Raw genomic sequence first — 15,986 nt, 5'->3', positions numbered from 1 at the left:
TTTGCTAATTTTGTAAAAGTCAAATAAAACACTTTCATGAAGATGAATCATGTCATTTATTAAAATGACGGTATAAATGTGAAGAATTCAACAAACAAGAAGGGGATCAGATTCACAAGCTTTCTTATCAGTTACGTAAAATATGATAATGTCTGATCCCCCAAAAATGACTAGAAAAAAGTATCTTTAAGAAAAGACAATCAAAACATCATATTAAAAAGTTAGCAAAAAGATGGCAAATCAAAACAAAATAGGCCACAAGATGTGGTATGCAGGTCACCTCCATGTAAGATGTGACATGCAAATCACATCCGTGCCTTCCAAGGTGCGCTTGCACAAGTCTGTATAGAAGCTGTTAATCACTGGCCTCTCTATACCTTGCATCTTTAAGTAATGAAATGAAAAAATCTACCTTTCATTTTTCACGAGAATATAGTTACGTGTAATATAATGAAGGAAATACATTAATATAATATCCGAGCAATGGTAATAAATAAAAAAAACGTGTAAGTATGGAAGAAAACTAATATCAGAGTAAATGACAAATCAAAAAGTATTGTTAATTGAGCCAGCAAGTAAGCGAAGTCAGGAGGGGGGGGGGGGTATTTGGATATCCAACAGCAGTTATTCACTGACCTGTTAGAGTGGGAATGAACAAGTTCTTTAAGGTATTTGTAATTATAATATTAGAACAAAACAGCAGTTAAACACTAACCTGTATTTGAACTACATCCTTATTGAGTATCTAACTATTTATCGTGAGTAGAACAAAACAGCACTTAAATCACTTACCTGTATTCAAACTACATCCTAGTATCTAACTATTTATCATGAATAGAACAAAACAGCAGTATCTAACTATTTATCATGAATAGAACAAAACAGCATTTAAAAACCAACCTGCAGTTGAACTACATTCTAGAATCGGACAATTGGGAGTGATAAAAAAAACAACGATTAAATGCTAGATATTTGTTTGTTTGTTTGTTTTGTTTTGTTTTTTGTTTTTTTTTTTTTGGGGGGGGGGTTAAGTAGAACAATTAAAACAATAATAAAACATTGACCAATATTTGAACTTCATTATTGTATGTTACCGATTAAGTGAACTTATTAAGTTTAAGTGATTTTAAGCAGATATATCTATGCAATGCATTTGAATTGTGAGTAGCTATCCATATGTAAATTTGCAAAAGATCCAGGCTTACAGGTTTCCCTGCTTTGAAAAATTATTATAATATGCTAGTGACAGGGGGCTATCTATCGAGAGCATGCATATCTCCAGATCTGTCCCTGACAATGGCAATCTGAAACATATCTTAATGAATTATCTCGATGTTGTTCAGCACTTTGTTAACAAATTAGTTTCAATAATTATCATGATTCATGGCTGAGGTCTAGTAATTCTAACAAACTTAAATTTTTACAAATTCTACATATTGATGAGTGAGACTGCTCTTGAGTAGGACACTAAGTCAATTATATTTCTACTTACTACAACATTGAATTATTAACTGTATAATTTTTTTTTAAACCTTGAAGGTTCATAAGCCCTCTGCTCACTTATATGAAATTTTTCTTTAACTTTTATGATTTTCCAGAGGAAATGTATATGCTGAATAAAATACAAACAATTAAATTTGACAAAAAGGCACAAAAACTTGACAAATTTATCAAGAAATGATATTTGTGTCATTAAGAGTTATCTCTCTTATCAGAGTATCAATGTACCTTAAGAGTATCTTCCAAATTGTAATTTTTAAGGATTTGTATCAGAAATTTAACGAATATTAAACAACCCCAAAATACTTGCATAACAACTGTTTCTCTTGGAACTGTAGGGAGAAAAAGGTTGTATCAATTTATTCCATGATGTATGTCCTCTACCATGCGTCTATTCCAGAAAGTATAATTAACAAGTGAAGGATACAATTATTATTTTTCTAAGCATTTTGAATAGGATGTAAAATTCCTAGATTATACTAAATTCACAATGTAATATTGTTGTCAATTGATAAGTCGGTTCTAAAGTTCAGAATTTATTGCAAGTCCAAAAATCTAAATTTCATAAATATAATTTTGAACAAATTTTGTAGATGAAAAAAAACTGAATCACACCAAGAATTTCCTAGATTGACTCACTAACTCACACATCTGTTCTTTGACAACCAGCCAATTAAATTAAGGATAGAAAATTGCTTGAACATAGGGAATCCATATGACATTAAGTTACCACACTGAAATTAGGTAGAGCTAAGCATAATAAATTCAAAGAACTCAATCCTAAGATCTAACCATAAAGTTGATAACATATGAGTAAATGACATTGATATCGTGAGACATGAAAGAGATATCATGAATTATATATAACTGCCATGTGCAAAAATGCCTTATCTAAACATCAAATGAAAACAATTAACTTTCAACCACAGATGTCAAACAAGACCGGAAATTAATAGAACATAGAAATATGTTGATATTTAATAATTTGTCCTTTAGAGACCTTCATAACACATATAAATCATAACAATCGCCCACGGAAATTAAATTTGGAAACATATTTTACATGGGGTTAATAAATGCAAATTCATATTTATAAAAAAAAAATGAATGAAATTAAGGATTAGACAGAAAAAACAATAAAAAATAAATGAAAATAAAAGATAAACAAGTACAATTTACAACATGAGTAATAACTCAAAACAATGCTCTCGTACTTGCGCTTTCATTATGCTGTATATTAGAAACATTCTAAGATAATTTAATTTTGTTTGTTTTATCAATTAATTTCCCAAACGGAAAGTAATAGAAAATCTATCATTTAATTTACTAACCATGGGGTATGTACTAACCTATGAAACTTATGAAAATAAATTTAATCTATATTTACCAGCTACATATATATTAGGAACTAATTTGAAATTTTATGGAGGGAGGATAATTGGAATCTACCTATATGATTTACTTGCTGACTCACCTTCAATTGTTTAATATGAAACCAAATATAATTATCTAGCTGGTATGGATAGTTTGTCAACCAATGGTAGTGGATATCCTGGTTATCGGGCTGATTTAGGGCACACCTGTGGCAGCACTGCTGCAGTTTAGCTGGTACATATAATTATGGATTTTATACCAGTTGATTGCATGAAAGTTGTTGGTAAAGTCAAAATGTATCAAAAAAACTTTGAGTTAAATATAAGAATTTAGATATGATACATTAAATTAAATTTATGGCATCAAGCACAGCTTTATGCGATCCCCGGGCTATGGAGATTATCCCTGTTCCTTCTTAACTGGAATGTCATGATGAGTTTAGCAAGAAGGGCTTTTCTTTATGTTTTATGTACTCACAGTTCAGTATAATCAATAAACATGATTCACTAACATTAGATTCATGACATCCGACACAACTCTGCTAGGCTCTCTGGGCTATTCACAATTGTTTCCTCTACACTGGGGCTGCTAGGATGTAGCAAATGTGCTCACTGGCAAATTCATCAGAAAGCATCTACAACTTTAAAATGAAAATTTTATGAATACTTTTTAAGTCTAAGTTGCCATTTAAAGAAAGGACGCCACAAGCCAACCACTGAGTTGTAAAAGAACTAAATGCAACAGCATTGAACAAAAAGAGTAAACCTCCTCCTATAGACTAACTCTTTAGCAAATATATTGTATTACAATCATTGTCATACTGATAATTGTACATAATGTATATATGTTATTTATGCATGTACCAATAGATTGGTCTGGGTGAATAAACTGAACTTGAACTTGAACTTAATAATTAATTATGATACATACCGAGAGGATTCGCTTTGACTAAATTCTACATGTACCATGATTCTACTAATTTTACCAAGCGAATAATTAAAGAAATTCGATAAATCAAAAGAAATCTATTAACCCCATTACAAAAGAATAAAACGCCACCTTGTATTGGAGATACACTACCACTATTTGTAACACATACTTTGTAACAACTAGGGAACTATTGTGATAATCTTATTGAAACAGACTGCAATGAACATGAAATGAAGTTGCCACTATGTATAGTATATACTTTAAAACAAACCAGTAAAAATATGGATAACTTCGACCCATATGCATACACATAAACTCCGTACAAAACATGAACACCTCGCATACAGGTAACTCTAAACTAAATGAAATTCTGCTACATAAGACGCAAATGTCATTATGTGCAAAAACAATAAATAACTACCACTCATTGGTATATAGATAAAATCTACAAGTATACTAAGTACCAACTCCTTTAACATAGGTATGCCTATGCACAACGTATTAAAACCATTTATCTTAGTAAATTTCATTTCTCCGACCACAGTTAAATAAACTTGAATAATCTCCAAATCAAAAAATTCCAACAACTACATAAAATGTAACCGGAACAAAGAAACCCTTAGCCCTCCACTTATCTTAAACATGTGGATAGGTACAAATAAGCAATGAACCCAAATTCCCACACAAAAAATACATGTATGCGGCCTACTCTGTACTATTGATAAACAACGTGGGTAGGTACAGATAAGCTTTGTACCCAAAACTCCCACACAATAAGTACATATATGCGGCCTACTCTGTACTATTGATAAACCATGTGGGTAGGCACAGATAAACTTTGTACCCCAAACTCCCACACAATAAGTACATGTATGCGGCCAACTCTGTACTATTGATAAACCACGTGGGTAGGCACAGGTAAACTTTGTACCCAAAACTCCAACACAATAAGTACATTTATTATTCCTCTACTGTAATTACTCTATATAAAAATAATACCATAAAACTGCCTATTTCTCCGAGAAGAAACTATTGTTCTCATCTGAGGACTACTCCCTGGAAAATCAGAGCTACTCCCTGGGACTACTCCCTCATGAATATGTATTATTAATTTTAACCAATCAAAGTATTCAGTGGGCGGAGCGTTCAAGGAATCTCGAGTCTGTGACGTCATGTTATTAGCAATGTAACTAGGACGTCAAAACATATCGACATGCGATGTCAAAATCATACTTGGATTCTAGCAAAATGAGACAACGACAATTCTTCGAAATGTCAGTGAAAATACTTTTTAAAAATAATCTAATTGTTTTAGGAGAGGATGCATTACTTATCATACAATCTGTTAAACCGCATGCATTTGTAATTATGCCTCTAGTCTACAGTGTTTTTTAATGTCGCAATATCTGCATGGAAAAAAAATATAAATCGCCTATGATGGTTTCGGTATAATAAAACAGTTATGGAATGGATACGAGGGAAATACCAATTTTATGGTTCCCCTCGGAAGGAAACTAGTTTCCTCCCTCGGGGAACCATAAATTTGCTATTTCCCTCGTACACATTCCATAACTGTATAATATTCGGCCTACTCAGTACTATTGATAAACCACGTAGGTAGGCACAGATGAACTTTGTACCCAAAACTCCCACACAATAAGTACATATATGCGGCCTACTTTGTACTATTGCTAAACAACGTGGGTAGGTTTATATATATATTTATACCTTTGAATGTACTGCTGTAACGAATCTTTTGAATCACTTTTACAATAATAGTTTATAAACGTTCATACTCATTGTAAGAAGTTTTATGAAATTGCAAACCTTTGAAATTAAATATATTCTGCTAATATTTTTCCACAGACTTAATGGGGACGTAAAACTAAGTTCTTAAAACATTTTCAGCTTTAATTGTTTTGGGTCTTTAATATTTATTTCTTCTCATTTGTTTCATAACGAATGGGAATTTAAGAAGTTTCAATTTATTTATTTGCTTTTTAAAGTTTATTGAAATAATCATAAATGATTGAACATTCAAACTTGGCCATCGCATTTGAGACATAGATAATTGCAGAATGAAGGGCAGTATTTTGATCCCGAGGAGGCTTATCAATGTTGCTGTAGCTGGGAAATATTTTTACTCACACTCCAGCATTAATTTAACTTTTCCGTTCATAAGTCTTTTTCAAGGTTAAAATGGAACCTGATTCACAAGATAAATATGAAACAATGTAAACCTTTTTAGAAATATCTTTTCTCTATACCGACAAGGTTACAAAATCCAAACAGCCTCGTGTAGTGTAGATTTTTTTAATATCGTTTTTACTAGATGTCGAAGTGTATTTGGTATCACAATGAGCATGAATATTAATCATTGTATACTGGATCAATAAAATAATAATTTTGTGATATAGAATATGTAAATAAAAAAAGTGGTTCGGTTTTTTTTGACATCAAATAGTTTATATTGTATTAGAGGAACTTCAATAACCTTATTTAAAATCAATTTTAAGAAAGTTCTTCGATCGTTATAATGACCTTGTTTGTGAAAGCAACATGTAAATGGGTCATATTTCGACTGAAATCTATTAAAAAGAAAATATAGCTAATTTATCTTTATTTAGAAACTTGATTCCTAATTATTCTTTCTGCATTATTATAACATCAGGCAAACGAGGGGCGTGACTCTCAAAGCACCTGGTTAAACAAATGAAATTTCCAGGTGCTCGAGTTTTTTGTTCTGAAGAAAAATTTGTATTGTAAAAATAAAGAGATTGATCTATTTTTTTTTATCTTTATTGCTTTTAATAAGGCACTATCGAATCGCTAAAATTAATAGCTATTAAGGGGTTGACTTAAGGAAAAGGTGTTTTTCTAATGAATTGTTAAGAAGAGACATCGGATCCGGATTCAGGTGAAATTTAAAAAGGAATCTTCTGGAAACTGGACATTTTAGAAATTGCAATACAGGCATATGCATTGAAAATGCAGTTAATGACAAATATAACTTTACTCCTGGTTCTTGCATTCATTTACGGAGAATACTTAGAGTCTCATTTCGAATTTGTTGGCCATGTCCCCACTCCAGTCGATGCTGATTCTGTGAGTAAGGAAGTGACATTAAGTCACTGCTTTTTGTCGTGAATACAGAACACCAACTGTTATCATTTCGACTTTTGTGGTAATAGTGGTACACTGACTTGCTACCAGTACGACAGAAACAGAACAAGTACTATTGAGGGAGGCGATGGGCCGTGTCGGCGCTACAAATTGGTGAGTTCATCGGTAATTGCAATTGTAATTGCAAAAAGGCTTTAAAAATGCATTGCAGCACGAAATAATTTTTTAACAATACCATCAGGAGGGCGTGTTTATTTTCAACAAAAATATAAAGTGAATGAAAAGCATCTAGGTGGAGGGGGCATAACAGGCATACGTATACTGTAATTGGACAGTTTTCCTTATTCCTAACAGAGACTTAGTTACATGTATCACTATGCTTTAAAAGGTTCACATGGTTTTCCCGACAAATTAAAGTCATATTCTTTTTGCAATAAAATGAACATTATCGACTTTTAATACGAGACATAGCCCTAATTTAAATGTAATATCTCATGTTAAAGGTACATATTCCTTATATTTATTATCTTCAAGTTTTAAAGTCGATGTTTTAAATGGGAATTCATTAATAAATGATATGGTGTTACATCAGTATGATTTCTTTTTAAATATTTAAAAATTGAAATGATCCAGCTTTCTTTGATACTATTTAGTTGAAATTTTCAAATTGACATCTTAAAGCTGAGAATTTTTCGAAGTACTTTGCACAATTTCTATACGTCTTGGTTTTGTCGAAATTCAGCGCCGAAAAATGACAATGCTGCATAAAGAAATCATGCCAAAAGACAGAATGAAAAAGTATTGTTTATATTTTCAAATAGTAAATTGTTACCATTGAAAAGATAATTCTTTTACATTTACCGTCTGAAACTTTAGATATCGGATGTATCTTTCATGATGCTAGATCTAGAAAGTATAGCCCTAAAATATCAACTTTTTAACATGAAAAGAAGTCAAACAAATGAAAAATACTAATATCATCTTTCGCTTTATAGAGTCATGTTATTGTACAGAAATACAAAAGTAACATAATTTGCACTGTTTTTAAGTCACTGCAAGGCAAAGAACTGCTTTAAAAAGAGATACAAAGACGGTTACATTTTACGAGAAACCACGAAAAACCATTTGGGAAGCATCACAATGTTTCAGCAAAGAGTATATCAAAATCCTACCAATAATTTTTTGTGAATCATGTTTTAAGTTAATTTAGGTAGGACACAATAGATAGGCCAAATTCTTCCTCAAGTTCAATTTTTCTTAAACTTTGATAATTTTTTCTAGGATACAAAATCTCTTTTTAAATATGATAATAATTTAATTTCACTTGTATCAAGCAATTTCATTGGCTGAATCATTCAGAGGAACATATAATATTTTGTATAACATAACTTGCCTACGTCACAATGAGTTACGTCAAAAACGTATTACTCCGCTTGACGTTACTTTTAAAATATGCTATATTTGAAGCCTTTTTCCGGAGGAAAAATTGTCTCATTGTCTATACTGATATTAAATTATAAGGAATGAAGCTTATTTCAACTTATGTTATACAATATAACATAACTTGGGACAGTTTACGCTTTTTCATAAAGCGTAAACTGCCCCAAGTTGTGTTATATCGTATAACATAAGTTGAAATATGCTTCATTCCTTAATGAAAGAAAATTCAACCACACATTTTTTTGCCCACAAAGTCTGAAATATGGCCCATCAGACCCCCGTAAAAATTTGTGAAATCAAACACTCGACTTGAGAATGAGCTTATTTTAGAATTATCAATTGATCTATTGCAAATTTGTGTAACAATTTTGATAAAGATAACCTTTTTGTTACTTTAAGTCAGTAATTCATATTGATACTGGAAATTTGAGTAAAATATTAAGTAAAAATAGAACTTGCGTAGCGTTGGAATTGAAAATTCACTAGTAAATTTCCGACAGTTTAAGTTTTCTAAAGAGAAATTGCACGATTCATTTTTTACAAAAAATCAACAGAATGATTCAAATGCGTCCTAGCATAAAATGTGTAAAAATGAAGAAAATTGAACCAGTGATTTCAGATATTAAAAAAAATCAATGGCTAAAAAACTTAAAGATTCAGAAGATGATGTCACAATATTTGACCTTTGACCTCTTGATATGACCCTGACCTTTGTAGGATGCAAAGAATGGAGACTCTTTTATATGTGTCCAAATATCAGCCCTCTACTATTTATGGAACAAAAGTTAAACTGCACTTTATAACAGACTGTTACATGCTTGTTTAGTGCACTTAGATAACGTAAACACATTCCAAAATGTAATCTCCCAAGTGACTAATATATAGGATTCTCTGACTTTTTCACAAAATATGACGCAAACATGCCAAAACTTACTATTATTCTACAGGGATCATTCATTGTTGTCAATATAGTAACATTATTCTTTTTTTTTTCTCATGTACATTTTAAGAAATGGGTTAAAATAGAATCCATGGGTGCTTTGTCCTACCTTAAATAAACATAAAGTAAGTTAGATATAATTTTAAAATATATTTTGTTGCCTCGTTATGCGTAAAGGTAGAATGCTACACCAACTTCTTATTTAATAGATCTTTGAACAATGGTTTCGGGCTCTTATTTTTTTTTTTTTTTTTTTTTTTTTTGTATTTTTTCAATGAAAATGAAATAAATTATTTATATCCAAATAAGATGTTTTCGAGTTAAAAGTTTGTTTTAAATGAATTCATCGTGTGAATATCTAATAAAATATGTAAAGAAAGGCTGGTTAGACTTTTTCAGTTATTTTTTTTTTAAAAATTATTTATAAAAATAAAACACATTATTTGTGAATATTTTTAAACCTATGGCTAAAAACACCATAAAACTAGTCACAACTGAGGAGAACATGTTTGGGAAATTGAAACCAAATTGAGAAATTTTTAAGAAATTATGTTTTTTTTTAATATTTGGACCTAACCCGATCAAAATTAAACTGATCCCGTCCAAAATTAACACAAAATAAATAAAACAGTAATTTATTGCCTCTGTCATGTATTTACAATGAAGAAATCTATTTGATTGTCAAGTTCAATAAAGTCAAACCTAATCAGACCAGCGTTCTTGGGGAAATGTTATTTATTTCCAATAATTGTACAATTATGTTTGGGATCGGTTTTATTTCTATTGGGTTTGGCCAAAATGAAAAAATAATAATTTCTCTTAAATTTGGCTATTCCGTTTCAATTTCTTTAAAAGTTTAAAAAATTTCACAAATTATATGTTTTATTTTCATAAATATTTTTTTATTTAAAAATTTTTGATTTTCTATATGCTTTTCTTTACATATTTTATTAGGTATTCAATGACATGTGATGCATTCATTTAGAGCAAATTTTTTACAAGAAAGCATCTTATTTTGATGTAAATATTTTTTTTAATTTTTCTTTGAAAAAAAATACAATAAAAAAATCATATGAAATAATTAAGAGCTAATGTCAGCCTTTCAATGCTGAAACCAGTGTTTAAAAAGTGGACTCAGAGATTTATAAAATAAAAAAGTTGGTGTGGCATTCCTCCTTAAGCTGTATATGTATAGCTCACAGTTGCATGTAATATACATAAAATCTTAGAATGTACACGTAAACAATATTTTTTTGGAATGAAAGATGACAATATACGAATGTTGAGAGTTAAACAAAACTTGTTAAACAAGAGTGTTGGAAAAAGTTGGTAGGCAAACCCGGACCAGGACAAATTAACGATTTTTCTATTTTTTGCCCAATAGTTTAGGTTTATTTCTTTATATTCGCTGTAAAAATTGCACTGAAATAATAAGTATTGTAGATTTTTCCGAGACTGTTGATTTTCAAGTTGTTGTTGTCTTTCTGACCTCCAAATTAATTGGGGTCCTCTTTAGGCCCTATGGATTTATGATATAAATGAACAATGCAAATATTCATAGCAAAACCTCGAACGTTTCTCGGGATATCGCACGTTTACGGACGTACAGAATATATGAATTTATGACCTTGATGTTTGAACTTTTAAATTCAAGCTCAATAGCTTAGGTTTCTTAGTTAGGTTATTGTGTAAAATTTAACTGCAAAAACTCAGAGGTTTTTTGAGATATCAAGTGGAAACGAAAATGTTACACTCAAATAGAACTACAGATAAACGCACAGAGGGACGGTTAATGCACAAATAAATTTTCAACATGTATAAATATCATGATGAAATAAGATTTACTATTTAATAATATACAGAAACAGTTGTGTGAAGGAGATTTGACACACCCCTGTAGATGTCCTGAAAATCGTGGAGGAGAGAGATGTAATTTAAAATTTGGTAAGATTCTACAAGTCGTATTAATTTTCCATTGTTTTTTTATATTTATTAGAAACTAAGTGATACCTTATAAAAATTAATTGTGTTGATTAAAGGTTGCAGTGGAAATTTGATTTCTCCATCAACATCTTCATATGAATAGTCGATAACGTTAACAAATGGTAAAACTTGCAATCTGTTTTGCGATATGACAACTGATGGAGGCCGATGGATTGTAGGAAAAATATTTTTTTAACATTTGCTTAATTCTTTAATTTCTTTCTTGAAATGATCTATACTTTGAAAAATCTTTTAATAACTGTCATAGCTATACATGATTATTTAAGAATAACTTGAATGTAAATGAAATGAATGCAGTTTGAGAAAACTCGGAATGATAATTTGGAAAACTCAGATTTTCAAATCGGAAGATAGTATAATGGAAACAAAGTACACCTCCTTCTTTTAATGTATGCAGCAATGTAGAAGTAGAACATTATATTTCAAAATAAAAATATATGAAAATTTTTGATATCAGTAATTTGGTTAAATTTCTGTTTCAACTTGATCGTATTAGATGCAATATAAATGATTATATGATATTCAAATTAATATGCTTTGCTAACATTCAAATGACAGGTCTTTCAAAAGCGTATGGATGGCAGTGTCGATTTTTACAGAAACTGGAATGAGTACTCCGATGGATTTGGGACTATGGATACAGAATTCTATTTAGGTATACATAGGGAATTTAAAATGAGTTTTAAAACATTAGATATATATTTTGTACAGTAATAATGTTAAGACATTTTATCGGGATACGCTACCACTAGAAAAACTCGTGTATTCAATTAATAAAATAAATAAGCATTTTAATGATGAAGCACTAACTTTCATAAATTAATCTCATTTTGAGCCGATTTTCCATCTTCCGCTGAAGTTTTATCTATATATTTATTTTATTAGTCTATTCATTTATTTAGGTGTATTTATCGATTTTGCTAAAAAAAAAACATGTATATGTAATTGTTTTCAAATCTAATTAATATGTCAATTATATCACAGGTAATCAAGCTCTATATGAGATAAGTGGAGACAGAAATTTTGAGCTCAGAATCGAATTGACAGACCAAACAGGAGAATACCGTTATGCCAAGTACTCCGACTCGGTTGGAAGTCCTGAATCTTTATATACTTTGTACATCACAGGATATACTGGAAATGCTTGTAAGTTCATAGATTATACACATTCATGTCATTCATGAAGATTTTAAAATTTTAAGTTTAGGTGATATTTATAATAGCATTATGCTCACAGAGAAGGATGATTTCAAAGCAATTTACATGTATCTTTGTTGATTGATCTGCATTTCTCCAGTAAAAAAAAAAAAAAGAAATTCTCTTTTATTTCGATGTGATGAAGTCCTGCTACAGATGTAAATTAGTCAGGCTTTCATTTTTCGATATCATGGAAAAGTGTATATTTTTCTTTAAACTGAGTGTACTTGTGACTTAGAATAACATTTGTTTATTGTATTTAAAGGAAAGATAATGTTTCAGAACATCTTTACAATGCCATATAGAATAATCTCTTTAATTCATTTAATTAGTATAAATTTAATTCTTTACAATTTAGCAATGATTAACTTTGATAAGGGACATTTCTTTATTTTTGCACTTCTTTATTATTCAGCTGACAGCTTAGGTGCTCATAATGGATATAACTTTTCTACATATGACATGGATAATGATATCGCAAAGGATTATGATTGTGCTACGTTGTGGCGTAGTGGTTGGTGGCATGTGTATTGTGGGCTCAGCAATCTGAACGGGTTGTATGGAAGTGTTGGATATCAAGGATTAACGTGGCACTACTGGAATAATACATTTTCTCATGTTATGAGCTCAACACGAATGATGATGAGGCTAAAGGAATATTGAGCATTTCTTCATAGATAATGTTTATTCTAGAGCACTTCTGTAATTTCTTTAAATTCATGTACTCTCCACATAAAATTACTCAATAAAAATATTTGCAACATATGTGCGAGATAGTTCTAAAGTTTAAGAAATACAGCGCCGTCTACTTTCTCTCGAATCACTTGCTTCTTTTTTAATGATCATATGAAATTTTGATAGATCATGGCAAATTCAGTGCGTGAGAATACAGTTGAACTACGTGCTATTAACGTAAAAGTGACAGATCATGCGTAACTTAGTTCCTGGTAACAATGATACAAAACAATAAAGTACTTTTTAACTCGTGCTTCTTCAAATATCAGACTCGGGGGACAAGTCCCCTCGTCTGATATCTGAAGATGCACGAGTTAAAAGGTACTCTATATATTACATATACACTGTTATATCTAGTACAATTTAGAACGATTTGTGATTATCGAGTTTAATAAAAAATACATATTTTATCTGTATCAATCAAATTATTTTTTGAAACATTCCCTTAAGTGAAAAGTCCGATGCCAGTTGTCGGATGTCTTTAAAAAAATAAGTAAAAATGTCCCATTGGTTTTTTTGTTGATAGCAAATATTTCATAATAGAGGAATTTCAATAACTTTGTAAAGTTAATATTTAGATAGTTCTTTGGTCTTTATAATGACTTTGTTTGTAAAGACAACCTGTAGTTTGGATAATTCGTTTGACGATTATGTTTTGTACCAGTTGTTAGAAAAATTATTTTTATAGCAAAATTTAATTACCTATTATTCCTTCTACATTATTACATCATAAGGCAAACAGAGGGCGTGGCGCTTAAAACCTGGTTACACAACTGAAATTCCAGACGTCACGTGTCTAATGCTCTGGTCACAAATTTGTTTTGTGAAAAAAATTGAGATCGATGACATTTTCTTATTTTCATTGCTTTTAATAAAGTACCACCGACTAGCCGAAATTAATGGATATGTTTGTGATGTCTTAAGGAAAATAAAGAATTTTTTCTGGATAATCAACTTTTATCAAAATACACGAGACTCTGGTGAGCGCTGCAGTCTTCTTGTTAATCAACTAATTTAAAAAGTCGGAATATCCTAGAAATTGGGCATCTAAAAAGAAATGGCAATACAAGCCTATGCACTGAAAATGCAGTAAATGACAATTATATCTTTACCCCTGGTTATTGCATTCAGTCATGGAGAATACTTAGAGTCTCATTTCGAATTTGTTGGCCATGTCCCCACTCCAGTCGCTGCTGATTTTGCTAGTAAGGAAGTGACAATCAGTCACTGCTTTTCCTCGTGTATACAGAACAGCAACTGTTATTCCTTCGACTTCTGTTATAATAGCATTACTGAAACTTGCTACATGTACGAAAGGAACAGCACAAATGTCATTGGGGCAGATGGTGGGCCATGCAGACGCTATAAACTGGTGAGATTAAATTGCATTTAACTGACTGGACATTATATATATATTATATCATATCATTATCATCATTATCATATCATACAATTATCTCAGTTCAATCTGTGCATTAATCATATTGGAGGAAGGACAGAAGAATTAAAATAGATGGCATAAAATGTTTTGACATTTATCCCCTTCATTCAGTATAAAATATAAGGTCTTGATTGTATATTTTCAGAAGATATTTGCATACCGTATATGTGGATATCTTAGCGAGACGCAATTCTTAAAAAATGGTATTTTATTTTTAGTGAGATATAATTTTAGCGATTTTAAAATACTCTCACATTAGAACATATTACAAATAAAACTCAATTAATTTTTTGCGATATCAGCACCCTCGCTGATTATGCCAAAATTAAATCACTCACTTAGGATAAGACGACAAGTTCCTTAATAAATTAATTTATGTACATCTCCAATGCAAATTCATTTTGACATAATAACTAATTTGTGGAACTTCTCGTTCATTAACATTTTCGTGTACTGTCGTGAACCCACTCACACTTATTGTACTATCGCAGTATTTCAAGAAAACGCCTTCACTCTCCATTCTCATAAACAACAAGACATTTAGGTATGTTGCACTTTGCCAGTATATAATGTGACTTTAATTATAGAAAATACTTGTAATTACTTATGTAATAATTGATCATAAAATCCATAAAATTATTAATAAACAACTTATTATCTGTGTCAAAAATTCAAACAGAATGAAACCGAATTATGAATATGATTAATATGTAAACCGTGATTACATAATATATGTCGTAATTGATAACACAATATATCAAACGTTCTTATGGTATGAAATCGCCATGTACTTGATTAAATTTATACTTTAAATTAAATTTAATCAAGTTCAGACCCCAATTCCTTAATAAATTAATATAATTTTTCCCAAGAATTTGTCAAAAAATTATTGACACTCTAACAAGTTTCCTTACAAAAAAAAGTTAAGGTACCTTTATTAGTTACCAGGCATTTGTGCAATATACCTGATGTTGGTGTTTCCTGTACATGTATTTTCCTTTTGGAAACCTTTTGAATTGCCAATATTAACAATTTTTGGTGTGATTATATATAATCATTTTAAAAAACAGTCAAAAAATTATTAGAGAATGACAATAATGAATTAAACTATTTTAAATAGTTAGAAAAGAAATAAAACAGATATTTGAGTAATTTGTAGTTAGACAAATAAGTAGACGATGTAGAAGTTGATGACACTTTTCTATTCACCATCTTGTTCACATTTTCATATCGTAGCTATAATCTTTAAAAGATTGGCTACATTTATTTTTACCTGTTTTATTACAAAAACCCTTTTAAATT

At 30.4% G+C, this 15,986-nt stretch overlaps 1 protein-coding gene across 1 annotated transcript; it reads left to right on the top strand.

Moving 5' to 3' along the window:
• The first annotated feature begins 11,884 nt into the window (after positions 1–11,884).
• Positions 11,885–13,171, top strand: LOC134279922 (fibrinogen-like protein A). Its single transcript, XM_062762334.1, has 3 exons — positions 11,885–11,966; positions 12,296–12,457; positions 12,924–13,171. Exons 1-3 carry the CDS (start codon positions 11,885–11,887, stop codon positions 13,169–13,171), a joined length of 492 nt encoding a protein of 163 aa, XP_062618318.1.
• Positions 13,172–15,986: the final 2,815 nt, after the last annotated feature.

Source organism: Saccostrea cucullata, unplaced genomic scaffold, assembly GCF_032062105.1.
Source record: "Saccostrea cucullata isolate Sc308-1 unplaced genomic scaffold, CSIRO_AGI_Scuc_v1 ctg882, whole genome shotgun sequence".
NCBI lineage: Eukaryota > Metazoa > Mollusca > Bivalvia > Ostreida > Ostreidae > Saccostrea > Saccostrea cuccullata.
Note: the sequence above shows the minus strand (reverse complement) of the source record. Positions and strands in the feature narration are given on the sequence as shown.

Excerpts from the sequence above, each read along its gene's own strand:
- LOC134279922 (XM_062762334.1), top strand. The coding sequence starts at position 11,885 with ATGGATGGCAGTGTCGATTTTTACAGAAACTGGAATGAGTACTCCGAT. Across the intron at positions 11,967-12,295 it reads GGATACAGAATTCTATTTAG|GTAATCAAGCTCTATATGAG; the intron begins GTATACATAGGG and ends ATTATATCACAG. Across the intron at positions 12,458-12,923 it reads AGGATATACTGGAAATGCTT|CTGACAGCTTAGGTGCTCAT; the intron begins GTAAGTTCATAG and ends TTTATTATTCAG.